This window comes from Rhipicephalus microplus, chromosome X, assembly GCF_043290135.1.
Source record: "Rhipicephalus microplus isolate Deutch F79 chromosome X, USDA_Rmic, whole genome shotgun sequence".
NCBI lineage: Eukaryota > Metazoa > Arthropoda > Arachnida > Ixodida > Ixodidae > Rhipicephalus > Rhipicephalus microplus.
The window spans coordinates 370,910,821-370,928,454 of NC_134710.1; the positions used below are offsets into that span (position 1 = coordinate 370,910,821).

The following is a 17,634-nucleotide window of genomic DNA, read 5'->3' on the forward strand; positions in this document are numbered from 1 at the left end:
AGTTTGCGAAAATATAACTTGCCGTGAGTAGGAACCAAACCTGCGACCTTCGAATTACGCGTTCGACGCTCTAACACTGAGCTACCACGGTGGCTATCCTCCCACCCACTTTATTGGGTATGTGTGTGAATTTAAACGTGGGAGTGTCAGACAGCGTCCTCAGTAGCCATGGCGGTGAGTGTGGCACAATCTTCATGAGCCTGTGTAGGGTAACGTAGTACGTGAAATTTTTACGAGCTGGCAGCTGACGAATAGTCTCTCGTATACAATCTAAGGCACCAAGTCTGCCAGTACGAGAGCCTCGTGTATACGAGGGACGATTGGTGCACCAGTCTGCCTTCGCAGCTTTTAGGCTTATGTCGCTTTTTACAACCTGCTCAATTCTCTCCGTGTTATACCTTCTGGTGTCGGCTGCTGTAGGCCTATTGAATAACTTAGAAAGCTCTCTATAGTCGGGTACAACTTAAGCAGGCAGTGTCATTTTCCCCTCAAAGGTGGATGTACACGAGCCTCATCCAATAGAAGCGCACTTCAAGTGACGTCATGTGCCGGACCACTCTCTAGCCGCTGATCTATGTCTCGTCCAGGTAGACGATTTTTTGGTCTTCCGCCTGGTAACTCTCCACGTCACGGAGGTAGTGCTTCCGCCGATCGATGATGTCATCCTGGTCGACAAGCAGCGAGTCGCAGCTTCGCTCTCCATGCTTGAAGCCGATATCGGTAAGCAGGCGACGCACAGTACACCGTCTTAGTGATGGAAGTTGCGTACGCACCGAGAACTCGGCCGTTGTCTTCTCGACCGTCGGTATCTCGTTGCGCCGAAAGAAATCGTGCACACATGACCTCAGCGCACACAACGTGAAGCTGTCAAACTTCGTGCAGCGTCTTCTTCCCTCCGCATTGCGTGGGCGCTTTCGGGAGGGCGTCGTCAGTTTGCCACCCGATAAATGAAAAGCTTTACCTTCCTTCCTCAACCTTGAACACAGTCCTTTCACCAACACCAAGCATGTGAGCGACAAACTTGCCCGTGTCCTCCACGCTGCGTTCAGGCTCTCTGTTGCGCCAGTACGTGTATCAGTAAAAAATCATGTTGCGTCAGTAGCTTTTCAGGATGTGGCCGCTCTTGTTCTTGCTGAAGCTCCTTGGTAGTCTGGCCATCGAGGCAACTGAAGGATCGTACGACAACAAAAAGATCGCGTTCCGATTTCACCTCACTGGGCTCCATGGCGGAAAACTTGCACGGAACAAAGTTACTCAATCATATTATAAGGTGCGAAACTCTCCATAGGCTCCATGTATCGAAATCTAAACACGTCATTTGCCACTTTTTCGGGAGTGAACAGATTGTCGCGCCACATGTTGATGCGCACGCCCACTATTAAACGTATTATTTGTGTTTTATGTTGCCACTCCCAGGTGGCGCGAGCGTGAGCTAGCTCCTGAAAAATCGGGCTAACTGCATGTCCAGATTTTGGAACGCAGTTTCGCAAATCGTATACTGGAATAAATCTGGCACGGAATGCCGTGCGCCAACGTGCGCGAACTCACGAGATCACAGATTGATTGATTGATTTGTGGGGTTTAACGTCCCAAAACCACCATTTGATTATGAGAGACGCCGTAGTGGAGGGCTCCGGAAATTTTGACCACCTGGGGTTCTTTAACGTGCACCCAAATCTGAGTACACGGGCCTACAACATTTCCGCCTCCATCGGAAATGCAGCCACCGCAGCCGGGAATCTAACCCGCGACCTGCGGGTCAGCAGCCGAGTACCTTAGCCACTAGACCACCGCGGCGGGGCAAGAGATCACAGATTGGCAACAGAAAAAAACAAAGCCTGACACACTGAGAAAAAAAAAGCTTGTCTAAACACACAAAAAGTGCATACGAATCCTATGCTATGAAATCACCGACTGCTCTCCAATTACACTTCCGGTGCCGTCAATCTCGCTCCGTAGCAGAAGACGCACAGCGTTGTAGCAAGCACGGAGTTATTTTGCTCTCGCGATCCAGCATGTACTGTAGCATTTCCATCAATACAGTTTTAGCAAAGCACTCGTCAAAACACACAAATCTAATGTATACCTACAAATGCGCGTTTTAGAAGAAGTAACAATTTTTGAGCGGGACTGTTTTTTTAGTCGCGGAGCAAATTGGCTGCGGCGCTTCAGTCGTCAGGGTGGGGCCTCTCCTGCCTTTTCAAGTTGTACCCGACTATAGATCTATTTTATCGGTTGCATGTTGGGCTTTAAATGTTTGTCGACTCTTAACGAGATTTTTCGTCTCCCGCTATAGTGTGCCAGTGTCCTGTCTGGACTGTACCTTCCACTTCTATTACGCATTCTTTGGCGATTATAGCAAGATATAGTTCATTGTGTCAAGGCTAACGTCCGTTACTTCGTTTAGGGCCTCGACTGTATTTTGAAGCAAAACTATGATTTTCTATATTTTTCCTCTCACTGCTAGCTCATTCATTGTCTTCGTGCGTATCAGTTTATGACTTTGCTTTTTTTCCAATCTAGGTGAATACCACTTTTTATCATAATATGGTCCCTGCATCGGATTTTCCCTACTACTCTTACATCCTGCACAATATCTGGGTGTGCACACAGAATGAAGTCCATTTCATATTTAGTTTTGCCATTAGGACTTTGCCAGGTACGCTTATAGTTAGCCTGTTTTTTGAAGAAGGTATTCCAGATGCTCAAATAATTACGTTCTGCGAAATCTACAAATAACTCCCCTGTGGCATTCTTAGAACCGGTGCTCTATTACACAAACACGTGGTCTCCAGCCTGTTTCTTGCCTACTTTTGCATCAAAGTGGCCAATCAGAATAGTATACCGTGTCATTACTGTATTACTGGCATACTCTACGTCTTCATGGAAGCGTTTAACCAAATCATCATTTTGTTTCGATGTACGAGCTTAAGCCTGTAGAACGTTCTTCTTGTACCTTTTGTCACTCGTAATTATGGTACTTGCTGCCCTGTCACTGATGCTAGCCTTCCTCTATGTGACCACTGATATTCCGGTGTTAAAATAACCCCACCGCTAGTTTTTTTTGTCAACTAATCGGCAATAGCATAAGACGTGTCCATTCTTCAGCACTGTAAATGTATCACTTATCCTCCTAACTTCGCTGAGCCCTACTAGATCGCATTTAACACCTTCTAATTCCTGGAATACCACAGCTATGGACTAGTCTCACTAGATAGCGTTCTAGCGTAGAACCCAGCCTAGCTCAGATTCCAATGGCGGCCTGCCCGAGCCCAGGGATTCTTTGCACCCTCAACAGCGTCACAGGTCTGACCGCCGCCTTGGACAGTTGCTCCGAAGTCGCTGGGGACTGAGGGCCCAGAGTTGATTGGTACTTTCTGAAGGGAGGTTGTGGTCAAGTACTGCACCAGGGTGGCCAATTCTGCTCTTGTGTGGAAGTGCACTACCAGCCGGTATTGAGGCGGCACCCTAGACCTCTTCTTTTTTAAATGCGAAGCATTTCTTAGTGAACTTCGGTGACATTGCCCATATCTATCTATCTATCTATCTATCTATCTATCTATCTATCTATCTATCTATCTATCTATCTATCTATCTATCTATCTATCTATCTATCTATCTATCTATCTATCTATCTATCTATCTATCTATCTATCTATCTATCTATCTATCCGCCAACGAGATTTAGCTCTCCTGGCCGTTTCAATAACTGTATCCACACTAAACCTGGTATGGGATAATATGACTTTGTGACAAGCATGAGCGACTATTCATAACATGGAAATATTGGCACGTATATCTTGAATATAACGATTTACTTGCCATGACTTGCGGCTCTTGTGGTTGTTAGACGCATATGGCATTGCAAAACTGGTAAGACATGACATGACTGCATAGCGAACATAAGTGGCAGGGCCTAACATGAAAATCATGACATGCATTTCATGGAAGTCATGACTACACGACAGATGCTCATGATGTGCTCGCGGCCGTTTCGCTAGCCCCACATGTACATTATTTGGTATTACTTGACGCGAACGGACGACGAAGGTAAACCACGCGTACAAATTTGATAATCATGGCATGCGTGTTTTGTAAGAACATGACTACAGACACACACAGGATTCGCTCGTGGCCGTTGCCCTTGCTTCATATATACCAAATTTGGTACTGATTTGATTGATTGACATATGAGGTTTAACGTCCCAAAAACAATATATGATTATAAGAGACGCCGCAGTGGAGAGCTCCGGAAATTTCGACTAGCTGGGGTTCTTTAACGTGCACTCAAATCTGAGCACACGGGCCTACATCATTGTCGCCTCCATCGAAAATGCAGCTGCCGCAGCCTGGATTTGATCCCGCGACCTGCGGGTCAGCAGCTGAGTACCTTAGTCACTAGACCACCGTAGCGGGGCACCAAATTCAGTACTACGTCACGCGAATGGACTATCAAGGTAAATGCCACGTCCAAACATGATAATCATGACGTGCATGTCATGTAAAATATCCCTACATGCTACGCCTATAGTGTGCTAGCGGACGTTTTGCTGGCTTCACGTATACCAAATTTATTGTTACGTGTCGTAAATGGCGATGAAGGTATATGAATGGTGTGAAAAGCATAGTCATGACATGCGTGCCATGTGAGAACATGACTACATACCACGCTCATAATGCTCTCACGGCAGTTTCGCTAGCTTCACATATATCAAATTTGGCATTATGAAATGTGAGTGGACGACAAAAGCAAGTGACATGTCCAAACATAATAATCATTATATGCGTGGTATGTGAAACATCACTTATTGCTACGCTCATTGCGCAATGTGGCCGTTTCGATAGCTTCAATACACCAAAATTAGTATTACGTGAAGTTAATAGACAACGAAGGGAAATGACACGTCCAAAATGATAATCATAGCATGCGTATTAAGTAAAACATGACTACAAGCTTCCCTCATTGCGCACTCATGGCCGTTTCTTAGCTTCACTTATACCATGTTTGGTATGAATGACGAAGGTATATGACTGCTGCCAACATAATAATCATGACATACTTGTCATGCAAGAACATGACTACATGCCACAGTCATGATGCGCTCGCGGCCATTTTGCTAGATTCACATATACCGAATTCGCTACTACAGGACGCAAACGGCCGACGAGGGTAAATGACACGTCCAGACATGATAATCATGACATCAGTGTCATGTACAACAAGACTACCTTTGACACTAATAGTGCGCTCGCGGCTATTCACTAGCGCGAAATGTACCGAATGGGGTATTACGTCAGCTGATTGCACGTCGAACACAAGTGTCAGGCGCAAACATGATAATCACGATGTGAAATTTATGTTAGGCAGAATTTCATGCCTACCATTGCTGGTGCTCGTACTTCTGGAGTTAGTGGTAGCGTCGTTACTGGACTTAAAGCAACATACTTGAATCTATTAGTAAGCGATCGCACACAACATTTCATCTTGTTTTTACTGGTGCCACTTCCGTCCGCTTGGCAACGTTGTGCTGATTTTAAAGTGTCATATCAACGTTCCTCATTCGTGCTTTGCATCTCATCGATTTCCACTGTACGGGGGATTTGATCATTTTTTTTCTGTTTACAATTCCTTTATCACGCGTTTTAAATGAGAAATATACGTTTGAGAATGGTCCAGCGTCTGCATTTGAACTGAATTTTGTGTTTGCATGCTAGATTGCTGCACTATCTCTATGTAGGTGGTTGCAATGTACAGCCACGGCCATGGAGGTCCATGTATAGCATGCGATGAGCTGGTTTTCCCTCTGCGGGGCGAAACATCGAGGCAACATCGGGCTCTGATGTGGCCAGCCTGACAGCTAGAACACGCATGCTTCTAAAATAGCAATTCAGAGCCCGAAACTGCCTCGATGTTTCACCCTGAAGAGCGAAAATTCGCTACTCGCGGGCTCTACGCAGACGTGGTCACGGCTGTACTTATCACTGTAGAACACCACCTGACGGCCTTGCAGCTCTCAACCTAACAAGAATTGTAGCTCGCCTGGCCTTTAACTCATTGAAAGGTCATATTTCTCTAAAGAAACGGCCCGATTTTTAACTTCTGATCCTGCGAACCTATGGTTTGCATAGTTTTCTATATAACGCTCCTTCTTGAGCGTGTATTGTTTAGTATTATCTTCCTGTCTTGCTCTATTTTGACATTGTTGGCTTTACAGTGTCTGCAATGTCGGAGTTTTGCTGATTTCGAGTGGTCGCACTTCTACTTTATTGCTTCCTGTCAACTAACGAATGGCGCGCTCTTGTTTCGCAAACTGATTGGGTACTTCTACGTGATTATTACGTTCAGCATATACGTCACGGGTGGTTGAAGTGCATGAAAAGTAAACCCGAAAACTTTTTAGCTGCTAAAGAATAGTCTGGCGTTGCCGTTAGGCTGTATCATAATTTGTTGGCGTTTAGCAGTAGTACTTTAAACTCTGCAGATGTAGTAGTGGTCCTTAATTGGTAGTCACATTTAAGTACTATAAATTTATTACTTGTACACCTAGCTTAATGACGTAAAATAGTAAATGAAAGGGTGAGGAGTGAAATAGTTCTAATTGTAGAGAGCGCGTAAAGGCTAGAAATTTCGTACGAAAGTAATGTCGTGTTTTCAACACCCATCGCATTGCGTCAGCTTGAATTGATAGACTTTGTGCACCACACATAGCCACTGATTCGGGACATCGCTTTTAGTTCACCATTTTTCACACCACGTGGCTAAAGAAATTCATACTGTACATAATGTTGTAAATCATGCCTGCGGAGTTTTGCTGAGCTTTTACCATGATCAACGTCAACTTTATCATGGATTTATTGACAGGTGATTCTTTTACCCCTTTAATGTTGGTTTTCTGCACTATTCGTTTGGGAAAGGTCTTCTGGCAAAAGTTCCAGCCAGCGTAATCTCACGAAATTGCAAAAAAAGACAAGTTGTCCTACCGTACATGCAACTAGAGTGCAATTAGCGAATAACTTATCGTTGCGCTACAATTAGATTTTCAAAAGTCACCCCACACATTTTCAAAGAATACACAAAAATGTCTCGGGAAAGAAATCCAGCCAGCCAATTGTAACTAATCGTGTTTTACCCCATAATGACGTTGTAAGCATTACGTGCCTTAAGTACGATTTGCGAAAAATCAGGTGTTGCTCAGTACTAATTTTTTGAAGAACGCTCCCCATAGCGTTACCCCCAGTGCTTCCCCGTGGGGTCAGCTTTTCTGCACTAATCGATGTCCCAGATGGCTGCATATGCACAACAATAAGTCCTTCCGACACGTTATTCTTCTAAGTGTATGTACGAGTCCTCATAGTGGTATGTTTGGTCAACGCAGCCGGTTCCAGTGGGCGGCTAGCTTTACAATAAACATTTTAATCTTTCCGCTTTGTTTAGACACTGTACAATTATCTTAGGTGTTTAAGGTAACGTAGCATAGGAATTTTAGTCAAATTATAATACAAAAAATATGTTATGTCTACTTTGCATATTACCGCCTCAAGATTGCCTAATGACAAGAACAAAGATGGCCATATTGGCAGACATCTCGAGGTTGGAATGGTGTCTTGCGCACTGTTACTAACTTTTTCCCATGCACCTGCTTAAAGAATTTGTCAAAAACGGTCTTAGATGCGGTTATTACGAGCGTCTACCAACCTAGTACTAACACGGGGAACAATTAAAATTCATCAAGGTGCTATTGTAAGCGTAGTATATGCCCGTCTTGTGTCTTGTATATTAGGCCATGTTGAGGCGGCATTTTGCAAAGTAGACATAACATATTTTGTGTAATAATATTTGAATAAAAGTCCTACGCTAGATTGCCTCTAGCACCTATAATAACTTCACACTGTCTAAACAAAAAGGCAAGTTTAAAATATTTATCCTGAAGTGTATCATAGCAGCCCACTGGCATCAGTGGCGTACACCAAAGGTACCACTAAGAGGGCTCCTATAAACACAAGGTGAACGTGTCGCGTGGTCTTGTCGTTGTGTGTGGTGCTGAGCTGACGCTCTGCGGTGAGTGATGCAAACACGTCATTACTTTCGTACGAAGTGTCTTGCCATTTGTTGCTTTCCAGAATTAGAAATAATTGGCTCTTTATCCATTCACCTACTATTGTATGTTAATAGGCTAGCCGTAGATGTAATCTCTAGTACGTATATCTGACTACCGACTAAAGACCACTGCTACATTTTTAATAGAGTTTAATTACTTCTCTAGCACGCCAACAAAACAGGATACAACCTTAACGGCAGCGCCAGTCTACTCTGTATTAGATAGAAACTTTTCGAGATTACTTTATGCACTCCAACCACTTGGGACGTATACGCTCAACGTAACATTCACATGAAAATTGCTGATTAGTTCACAAAACACGAGAGAGCAACTCGTCAGTTAACAGGAAACGTTAATGTAGGAGTGCGACCACTCGAAATCAGGGACACTCGACATTGCGGATATTTTCAAGCCAACAATGTCAAAATTGAGCGAGACGGGAAGGAATTAGGACAGAATAAACACGCGAGAACAAGGGTAATCTATTTACAAAGCTCGACTATGTGTGCTTGACTATGTAGGTTGTGTGTATCGTTTCGTCAAGATAAATGCAAAGTTGTGCGACGTTAAATGACGAGAGCTTTTTCTTTTGTCCGGTGTGTGAGGCATAGCACGCATGTGGAGCTTGAACTTGGTGGAGGAGTTCAACTGAATTGTAGTGGTGCCCGCTTCTGACATCGGTGGTGTTGAAAAGGGGCCCCGCTTGCAATATATCACTATCTTAGTTTAATAATTGTTGGTTGAAGACGGCCTTTGTTAGCTGTGAGTGTTGATCGTGCCTTAGGCGCGTAAGCTGCGACTTGTTGTTAATTTATGTTTATTGTTTTAGCACGCTAATTCATTTTACGGTGAGAAGTAAATGTCTCTAAGTCAGCTTCATTTGTGGTAAGTTCCTATTTCAAGAGACAGGGGGTCATTATATGTTGTACTACCAGACGTGTTTTCCTGGCGGGTGGCCTAACGTATATATGTTGGTGTATGCATCCGCGCCGACACGCATCTTTAAAATACTGGAATACTCGAGTTGTTGCGTGTTGCAGTATGTTGCTTTGTCTTACGTTGCGCTTGCAAAAGTTGCATTTGTGCTTAGGTATTCATGCAGTCCGTCATGTGAAATTCAAGCGGTCGTTTTAATTCACCAGCAACGTAGGTTGCTTGGTGTGGTCCGAACCCTTGATTTTTTGAGCCGTTCGTTAAACATGAATTGTACTCGAATAAATCCCTTATGTCTGCTCACGGCCAGATCACTGTATCTTAAGCATGCACTTCTAAAAAAATAGTAGAAAGCTTGCAACCACAAGCAAAGAGTTAGTAAAAAAACTATAACTAACCTTCTTAGGCACTTAAAAACTTTTGTGACCTTTTGACTAGGTATAAGCTTGCAGACGCTTAAGAGTTGTCTTTTGCACACTGTTACTAACTTTTTGCCATATACCCGTTTAACTAATCTGTCGAAGAAACCACAGATATCATTATTAGGAGAGTCTAAAAATTTATTACTATCACAGAGATCCGTTTAAGTGCATTAAGGCATAAGTAAAAAGTGCATAAGTGAAAGCATAAGTGCATAAGTAAAAAAGGCAGCTTATAAAATAATAAATCATGGTAGCTGATATCGACATGGGGAACAAGAAGTGACGTTATCATTCATACCTGTTAATAGGCTCAACGCTAAGCCAAGTATAATGGTAAGAGCAGCACTAAGAAATCCACTCCAATATGACGAAAACTTGTAGAGAGGGAACAGATAGTCGACATTCCTGAAAAACGCAAATGCACAGGCCATTGAAGACAAGGACAAAGGAACAAATAGGTTGCTCAAGTGCAAAGTAACTTGGTCATAGTAAATCCGATGGTGCGAAAAAAGAGCATCTGGCTGGGATAAAAGATTAGTGACAACTTTGAAAGACGCTGCCAAAGGTTAAAATACATTTACTAATGTGTTTCGGCTCTCATGCGGGAGTCTTTTTAACAATATTGATTGTGAACAAGGCTCTCGTGTGTGAGCCAAAACATCAATTTTCAGTTTGTTAGACATCTTTTAAAGTTCTCAATAAAAGGAAAATTATGATAAGTGAAGTGCAACTATATTAAGGGGGAGTAATAATCGTAGTAATGAACAATTATAGCAGAAGCCAATTTACCAACATCACTCATTTTCATCCGCGGTCAGTGACTATGATGATGAGCGTAGATATACATATCGGAATAACTAAGGCTGTAAATACCATATTTTTGTAAAAAGCATAATTATGTTTTGTCATGTGACATGAGTACGTCCCCGATCTTTGAGGATGGACCAGATAAATGCACCTCAACTCTAACAAGTGTTACACATACATCACTGGTGTGGTAGCCGCGGGTACTGGCGCGTGCCGATATTGTAGCCAAACTGATTGATGACTGATATGTAGGGTTTAACGGCCCAAAACCACCATATGATTCTGAGAGGTGCCGTAGTGGAGGGCTTCGGAAATTTCTACCACCTGGGGTCTTTAACGTCCACCCAAATCTGAGCACACGAGCTCACAACAATTCCGCCTCCATCAGAAATGCAGCCAACGCAGCCGGGATTTGGACCCGCGATCTGCGGGTTTGTAGCCAAACTATATCAGCCATGGCCTATAGTTGGGTACCTGTGTCCTATCAGTGCTCTTGTGTCATTCCTGAAGAGGCAATTTACTTTATGAAAACGAATGCCTTGGTCAAATAAGATAGTTTCAATAATGATACAAAACAAGACAATCAAAAGATTTAGTTTGCGTGACTTAAAACTTTCGACTACGCATCATCAGATTATGATCTACTACTAGTTCCTTAAATCACCTGGTTCTACTGAATCCCTATTACAAGATTGATTGCACGGCAATCAACTGGTGCTAGAAGAAAGAAACATTGTAGTGGCCTCTGTCTTTTGAATGACAGGCTGCGTGACGTCGTCGCGGGAATATCACAAGCAGAAATGTGTTTGTGCATACATCAGTAGAAAAAGATTTTCGGCAACCCAGGAGATAACATGTGCGTGGCCAATATAGTTGTTGCTTCGATGAGCTCTTTGAGAACAAAACCACGAATACGCAGGAGATTTGGGTGGCCGTTTGATTGTTATTGCAACGGAAATGTATTAATGCCATCTCGTAACAAGATCACGCAGTACGTGACGCCAAACAGGCAAAAAAGAGTGTTCCACACTCGCCCTATTGCTAAAATGTGGCGCTGACGGAAGCTGCCAGGTATAAATGCACATATATACTCTATAAAGTGGACGGGGAGATAACCACTGCCGTAGCTCAGTGGTAGAGCATCAGACGCGTTATTTGAAGGTCGCGAAATTGGACGCTCACAATATCAAGTTCATTTTTCATTCACTTTTCTTTCTCCACATTTCAATTAAATTTACCTCTAATAACATCCCCCATACTTTCCCTTGCGTTATCGTTGGTTCTCGTTAATATTGTGTCTAACAAAAAAAGAGGCCCTTACTTTTACACTTCCTTCATAGAGCTAGAACAGGAGTGAATTATCGGGCTGACTTGAGGAGAAACAGAAAAATGCCCCTGCTTGCTATTCCATGTGCATACTTTTGCACGCATTCTGTCTTTAGAAGGAGCATAGAGCCCTTATCCAAGGTAACTGAGCAGTTCCTCCACAAAACATTTTAGAGTGTAAGAGCATCTCCAAGGAAGTAGTAAAATAGAAGTAGCAGGAAAGTTCACGGTCCTCACATGCTAGTAATTGTGTCATCGGTATGCTGCACTTACACATTGCTTTGTTCATTGATGGGAACACCAGAAAATGTCATATTCGCTGGACAAAGTTCAGTCGTGACAGGCATCTTGGGAAACCTAATGCCGCTGAATGTTTTCCCAATTGCTTGCCATAATGTCAGGCCACTCAGCAGCGTTGTCGCAACTGCAGCGCCCTGTGAAAGTTTTGGTTACAATTCATAGTAATGCAACACACAAGCCGTAAAAACCTACTAAGGTAAGCCTATATCTTTATGGCCTATATCAGATAGAGAACCGCCACACGTTCTTTCTTGAAGTGCTTTCAAAGAGGAAAGTTTTTATAGGTTATGATCGGTATATATATTTAAATACACAGTATTTCTTGGCGCACGAACGATGCTTCGACAGTAGTATCTATCTATCTATCTATCTATCTATCTATCTATCTATCTATCTATCTATCTATCTATCTATCTATCTATCTATCTATCTATCTATCTATCTATCTATCTATCTATCTATCTATCTATCTGTATATCTATCCTCCTGCGTCGAACTTTCGTTATGGTTGTCCCATCGTAACGGTTCTACTATTTTGGTATGATATCATAATGAGCATGACATGGCATGCATGTGTCTGACAAAGATCGAGTACACGCCATGACGTGATGACGTTGGCAATAAATGTAAACGTTACGTCAGAGATCAATCTGGCCGGTTTCAGAATCATAGAAGGAACCTTAAGGCATTTCAACGACTGTGGCTCGCGCCATCTGGGCTTCCCTATAGGATGCGTTGGTCATCGCAATGTGACACGAATGGCGTGAACTACAACATCTTGTTGAGGTCCTTTCGTAACCTAGGATATCAGAATACTGATGACTTGACATAAATTGAATTGCGTACACGTCATGATGTTAATCGTGCTCACTATCATATTCATCGTGAAATATTTTACAGCGCAACGGGTTATATACGGACAGAGAAGGGACACAGCGCTGAGATGAACACGATGAACATCCACCAACTCGCCCCATTCTCGATTCTGCTTCAGCACTATCATATTACTAGTATCATTTCAGCAGTGGCTCGCACTGGCCCACTAACGAAACGTTGTGAATATTTCTACGCTGTGTTGAGTGTTTATTACTTTGTGTTGGTGGTCCGCTGTTATAAAAATGTAACAAATATTGTATGCGTGCAACTATGACTATTCCTTCCCAATTAACCGCAACGCACTCTATTGACAATTCCGCTTAGCGAAATTCACCAATATTTACTTTTCAATTTAAAAAGGTCATGACTACTGATTTTCAATATTAACCAGTGTCTTATGAGTCGGCCCCCGGGCACTCACAAACAAGCTGACAAAAATTTAGCCCAGTTGGTCGAGCGCTCTAACATTTTAATAAACATGGGGTCAATTCGAAAGTCGTGTAGCACTGGCTCTTGGGAGCCGTGGCAGAACACGGTATCTAATGTCTCAGCTTCTGCATTCCGGCAAACGATTTTGATCCTGTTCAGCTGCGCGCGCAATTGAGCTATTTTGTATACGTTTATTTTAATATTTCTTTTAGCTTGTATTAAAAAGACAAGGGAAGGTAGGCTGCGTTAGAGCCGTTTATCCCGAAAACGTGCTGGCAGCTAGTATTAAAAAAAAACACATCAAAATAGGCAAAAGTTGAACGAAGTGAAATAATAAAATTAGCAAATAATCAAAAGCGCTATGCATATATACAATATGTGGCGTATAAAAATTGAGCAGAGCACAAAGGTACAGTCCAGTAGGCACAGTGTGGTTCGCACATGCATAGCGTTCCTACAAATAGCTACTTAAATTTTATGACTGTAACATATGTTTATTAATCACTGCATACTATAAAAGGTAGCCATGATAACAACTATACACAGCCCTTTAAATTTGTGTCTTAAAAGTCACAACACAACTCGGAGAGAATGATGATGAGTCGGGCGAAGCGTCTGTCTGTCTGTCTGTCTGTCTGTCTGTCTGTCTGTCTGTCTGTCTGTCTGTCTGTCTGTCTGTCTGTCTGTCTGTCTTTTTTTGTCTGTCTGTCTTTTTTGTCCGTCTTTCGACGAGCACGAGCTGTCGAGGCCCTCCACTCCACTTTGTCCATGCCCAACAAACGATCCGGCGTGGCGTTCCGCACCCGCAGCTCTGCCTCATCCATGCCCAACCAACGATTCGCCACGTACGGCGACGATTCAGGAGATCGATAGAAGCACTCCTTCCTTGCGCACCCAGGCACAACACACGCAGCAGGCAATCGGAGAGTAGCGATACAGCGTCATCAAGAATATTTTCACTCGACTGCACTTCGTATCTACGTCTATGAGACAGCGCCGTCTATTATATTGTTCGAGAGATACTGTCTTCCTTTTTCTCTCGTATCTTCTCTTGGTTATACCTGACGCAGGGCAAGCTTAGACAAAGAGGTTTAGTCCCTGCAAAGTCATAATGCGCGCTGAGTGCGTTTGTTAGATTATCAGGATATGGCCACGCTCCAACCACTTTTCTAATTGTAAGCAGTCATCGGTCAATGCTGTTCAAACTACCACTGATCGGAGCATGTTGTTCATTGCGTTGTATGATTTGGCATTGAAATTAAACGTTTGCAGTGGCTGAACTTTCTTCTTGCCCAACAAAATGTGGCATATCTTCGCGCTGTATATTTCACTTATATCTAGCACCTGAAAGTTTGGCTTGGCATGACATCATGAGAACAGCTTTTACAAAACGCGCCTACTTGGCATCCAATCGATTTGTTGTGATATTGAAGTGCACGTAGTTTATGATGGCACAGAAAGTACACCGAGAAAATCTGCGACGTTGTGTTACTGCGAGTTCATATGGTCTTTTATGACAGCACTAAAGTTGAACGGTAACTGGTTGGTTATAACTTGGGCCCAATGAAACTAATTCCTCATACCTGCTCAAAAGTCTTCCCAGCCCTCAAGAATTCTGGTGGTTAAGGCAGGTAGTGATTTGCAGTTTTTAAGTGGAACGCTTTGATTTACTAGTTTTCACTTCTGATTATATTTTGTCTAACAAAGAAAAACGAGCCCATAAATCTACACATTTCTTCAATACTTACTAGGCCATTCGCCCATGGGAAGACCAACGCCATAAAAAATAGGCCAACAAAAGGTCCTGTAGCACTGTTGTAGAATACCATAATTATCTGCAAGGTGTGAGAATAAAATTGGGAAGAATAAATAGGGTGCCTTCCTTTCACAAAACATATTTCTTTTATGAAATCATGTGCCCGTTGTTGAACAGGTAGTGTCACGACATGAAGTGCCAAAGCTTTGACTCATTTCAAGTCACATTATATCCACTAATTAACAAAACCTCTTAATGATGTATTCATCATGGTCAAATTTATTTGCTCGTACTGCAAGCCACCCCCATTAGTGGCAGACCCATCAGTTTGACACAATATTGATTCTAATTTTGTGGGTAATTTGAAATAAAGAGATATTCGCTCTAATGTTTCCACCTAATTTGAGATATTTACCAAGCCTGCTAGGCCAGCCGAAAATACGGCCGCTCTGCTGGGTTACATCAGAACTGTAAAGGCGATAAATGCTGTCTCGCGTGTAATTAACGCAGTTTCCGAGCCCTGCGCGCTTGCTCTTGTGTACATGTGTGTGCCTGTGCGTGTTCTTGCATATGTGTGCAGGCGGGTGTGTGAGTGTGCGTGCGTTGCAAAATTGGTGATTGGGGAGTTTAAAGTAAACAAAAATTTGGCCCTGTATCTGCATGTTACCTTGCAAATGTCGTCGAAAGACGATAGGCTTGCGTATGGAGAGGGTGAACAAAACATTTATTTGATGTTCTGCGCAAATATATCGGTTAATGGTATTCTGGACGCGCTGCGTTGGAGTGACTCAAGCCTGCAGCGGAGGCGAAAGAGTGCATCAAGCCACGTCACACGTGAGACATGAGTGCTATCTGGCAGTTATCTTGGAAAACTAAGCGCGCGCCCTGCGCGGCCATTTCGGAGGCTCGATTTAATTGATATGTGGGGTTTAACGTCCCAAAACCACCATTTGATTATGAGAGACGCCGTATTGGAGGGCTCCGGGAATTTCGACCACCTGGGGTTCTTTAACGTGCACCCAATCTGAGCACACGGGCTGCCGTCTCCGAGGCAGTAAAGTGTAGAACGCAAGGCGATGGGTGGGTGACACCACCGTGTCGTGTTAGCAAAGCATTCGAAACACTTGCCTTTTCGTGCAAACGTTGCCTGCTCAGCGCGACGTGATGAACGCTACGGTCCTTAAAATTACTTAAGAATGCCTTTGATTGTAAGAGATGCTCATACAAAATATTGAGGTGTTGTTAAGGTGCCTCAGAAATGCGCAATAATTGCTTTTTATATAGTTGAAAATCACACAAGTATGAACGCTGAATATTGAGCAATGTTGGTGGGCGCTGCGAATGGCGTCAGCCTTTCGGAGTATCGTTAGGCCACTTTGGTTCCGCTTAGGGTACCGTTAAGGGCGGACAAACAGACAATTGTACAGAGAGAGAGAGAGAGAGAAAGAGACAGACAGACAGACAGACAGACAGACAGGCCATAGGATGAATGACATTGTGGTTGTGACATTATCTGGATATTATTCAGACTTAAAATTATCGAGTTACTAATATCCAATAATCAGCGTTTAGTAAAAGTATCATTTCCACACAAGCACTTTTTGGTCAATGAGCGGGAGGAGGTAATTACATTCATTTCACTCACGGTCACAAGAATGTCGCTTCGTTAATGTTTGAAGTAATGTACGTGACGAGATTGTTTTCATGCGATAAGCAATTATTCTTGTACTAGTGATTAATTGCTGCATTTCAGAAAACAACAGGTCCTAACCAAAAAAACACGTTGTAGGAATATGTCTGTCGGCAATCGCGCAGTTCAGTGAATATGACCGTATTTTCGCAAAAGTGTGACCTGCCTGTCTACCGTAAACATAGTGTGAACTGCGCACGTGCTCACCTTCGCGGCTGAGCCCAAGTGAGGTGCCGCTATACCATACGCGGTCATGATTGCACCGACAACAAGAGCTGAAAAAAATCGCAGTTTTACCCGAAAGGCGATGTGCTGATGGCGACAACAATTCATCAAACAGGTATAAAAATGTTCATAGTAACAGCTATATAGGTTACGGATTTTATGATCTTTGCTCCCAGGACCACGGGTTGGCTAAAGGAGAAATGCAGGCTCACTCAATTCCATTGTCCCGTTCGCTAGAGATAACCCCCTCTGGTGTGCTGTCTGAGTGACTCACCCTTTGCCTCAATCCTGTCTGTGACTGTCTTGCATGCTTTTTGTTGATCCCACAGTACGTGTGAGATAGACGTTTAGCGCACTGGTGCTTGTACGGCCCATCACGGTGATAACGACCGCAGTAAACTCTAGCTTTCAGTGCTCGTATCACGGCGATAACGACCGCAGCGAACTCCAGCTCTCAGTGCTCGTATACAATTGCGCAACAAATATCAAACTAGGGCTGACATAACTGAAATGTCATAGCATTTTTCGAAGCATTGGGGTGAGTTGCCCGTAGTCCTGTCTTTGACAGTGCCGCCACGACATATGCATCAGCGCCTTTAGTGATAATTTTATTTGGCCCTTCCTCATCTCTCTTTCATATATCATTCTTATTCACCCTGTGTAGGGCAGCCAACCGGACACGTGCCTGGTTAAACCTCACTGCCTTCTCCCCTTTGTTTTCTTCCTTCCTTAATGGAGCAAGTTTCCCACTGCAGATGGTACAGAAGGCTG

The 17,634-nt window shown here is 43.3% G+C and overlaps 1 protein-coding gene across 1 annotated transcript in view; it reads right to left on the bottom strand.

The window, feature by feature from the left end:
- The window catches only part of LOC119161085 (sodium-coupled monocarboxylate transporter 1), a 96,646-nt gene that overhangs the window by 48,212 nt on the left and 30,800 nt on the right, over positions 1-17,634 (bottom strand). Inside the window, exons 10-13 of the mRNA XM_037413415.2 lie at positions 16,846-16,913; positions 14,941-15,027; positions 11,861-12,021; positions 9,753-9,859 (exon numbers count right to left, since the gene is read on the bottom strand). Coding sequence (XP_037269312.2) covers positions 9,753-9,859; positions 11,861-12,021; positions 14,941-15,027; positions 16,846-16,913 — 423 coding nt within the window. The remainder of the gene's footprint in view (positions 1-9,752; positions 9,860-11,860; positions 12,022-14,940; positions 15,028-16,845; positions 16,914-17,634) is intronic.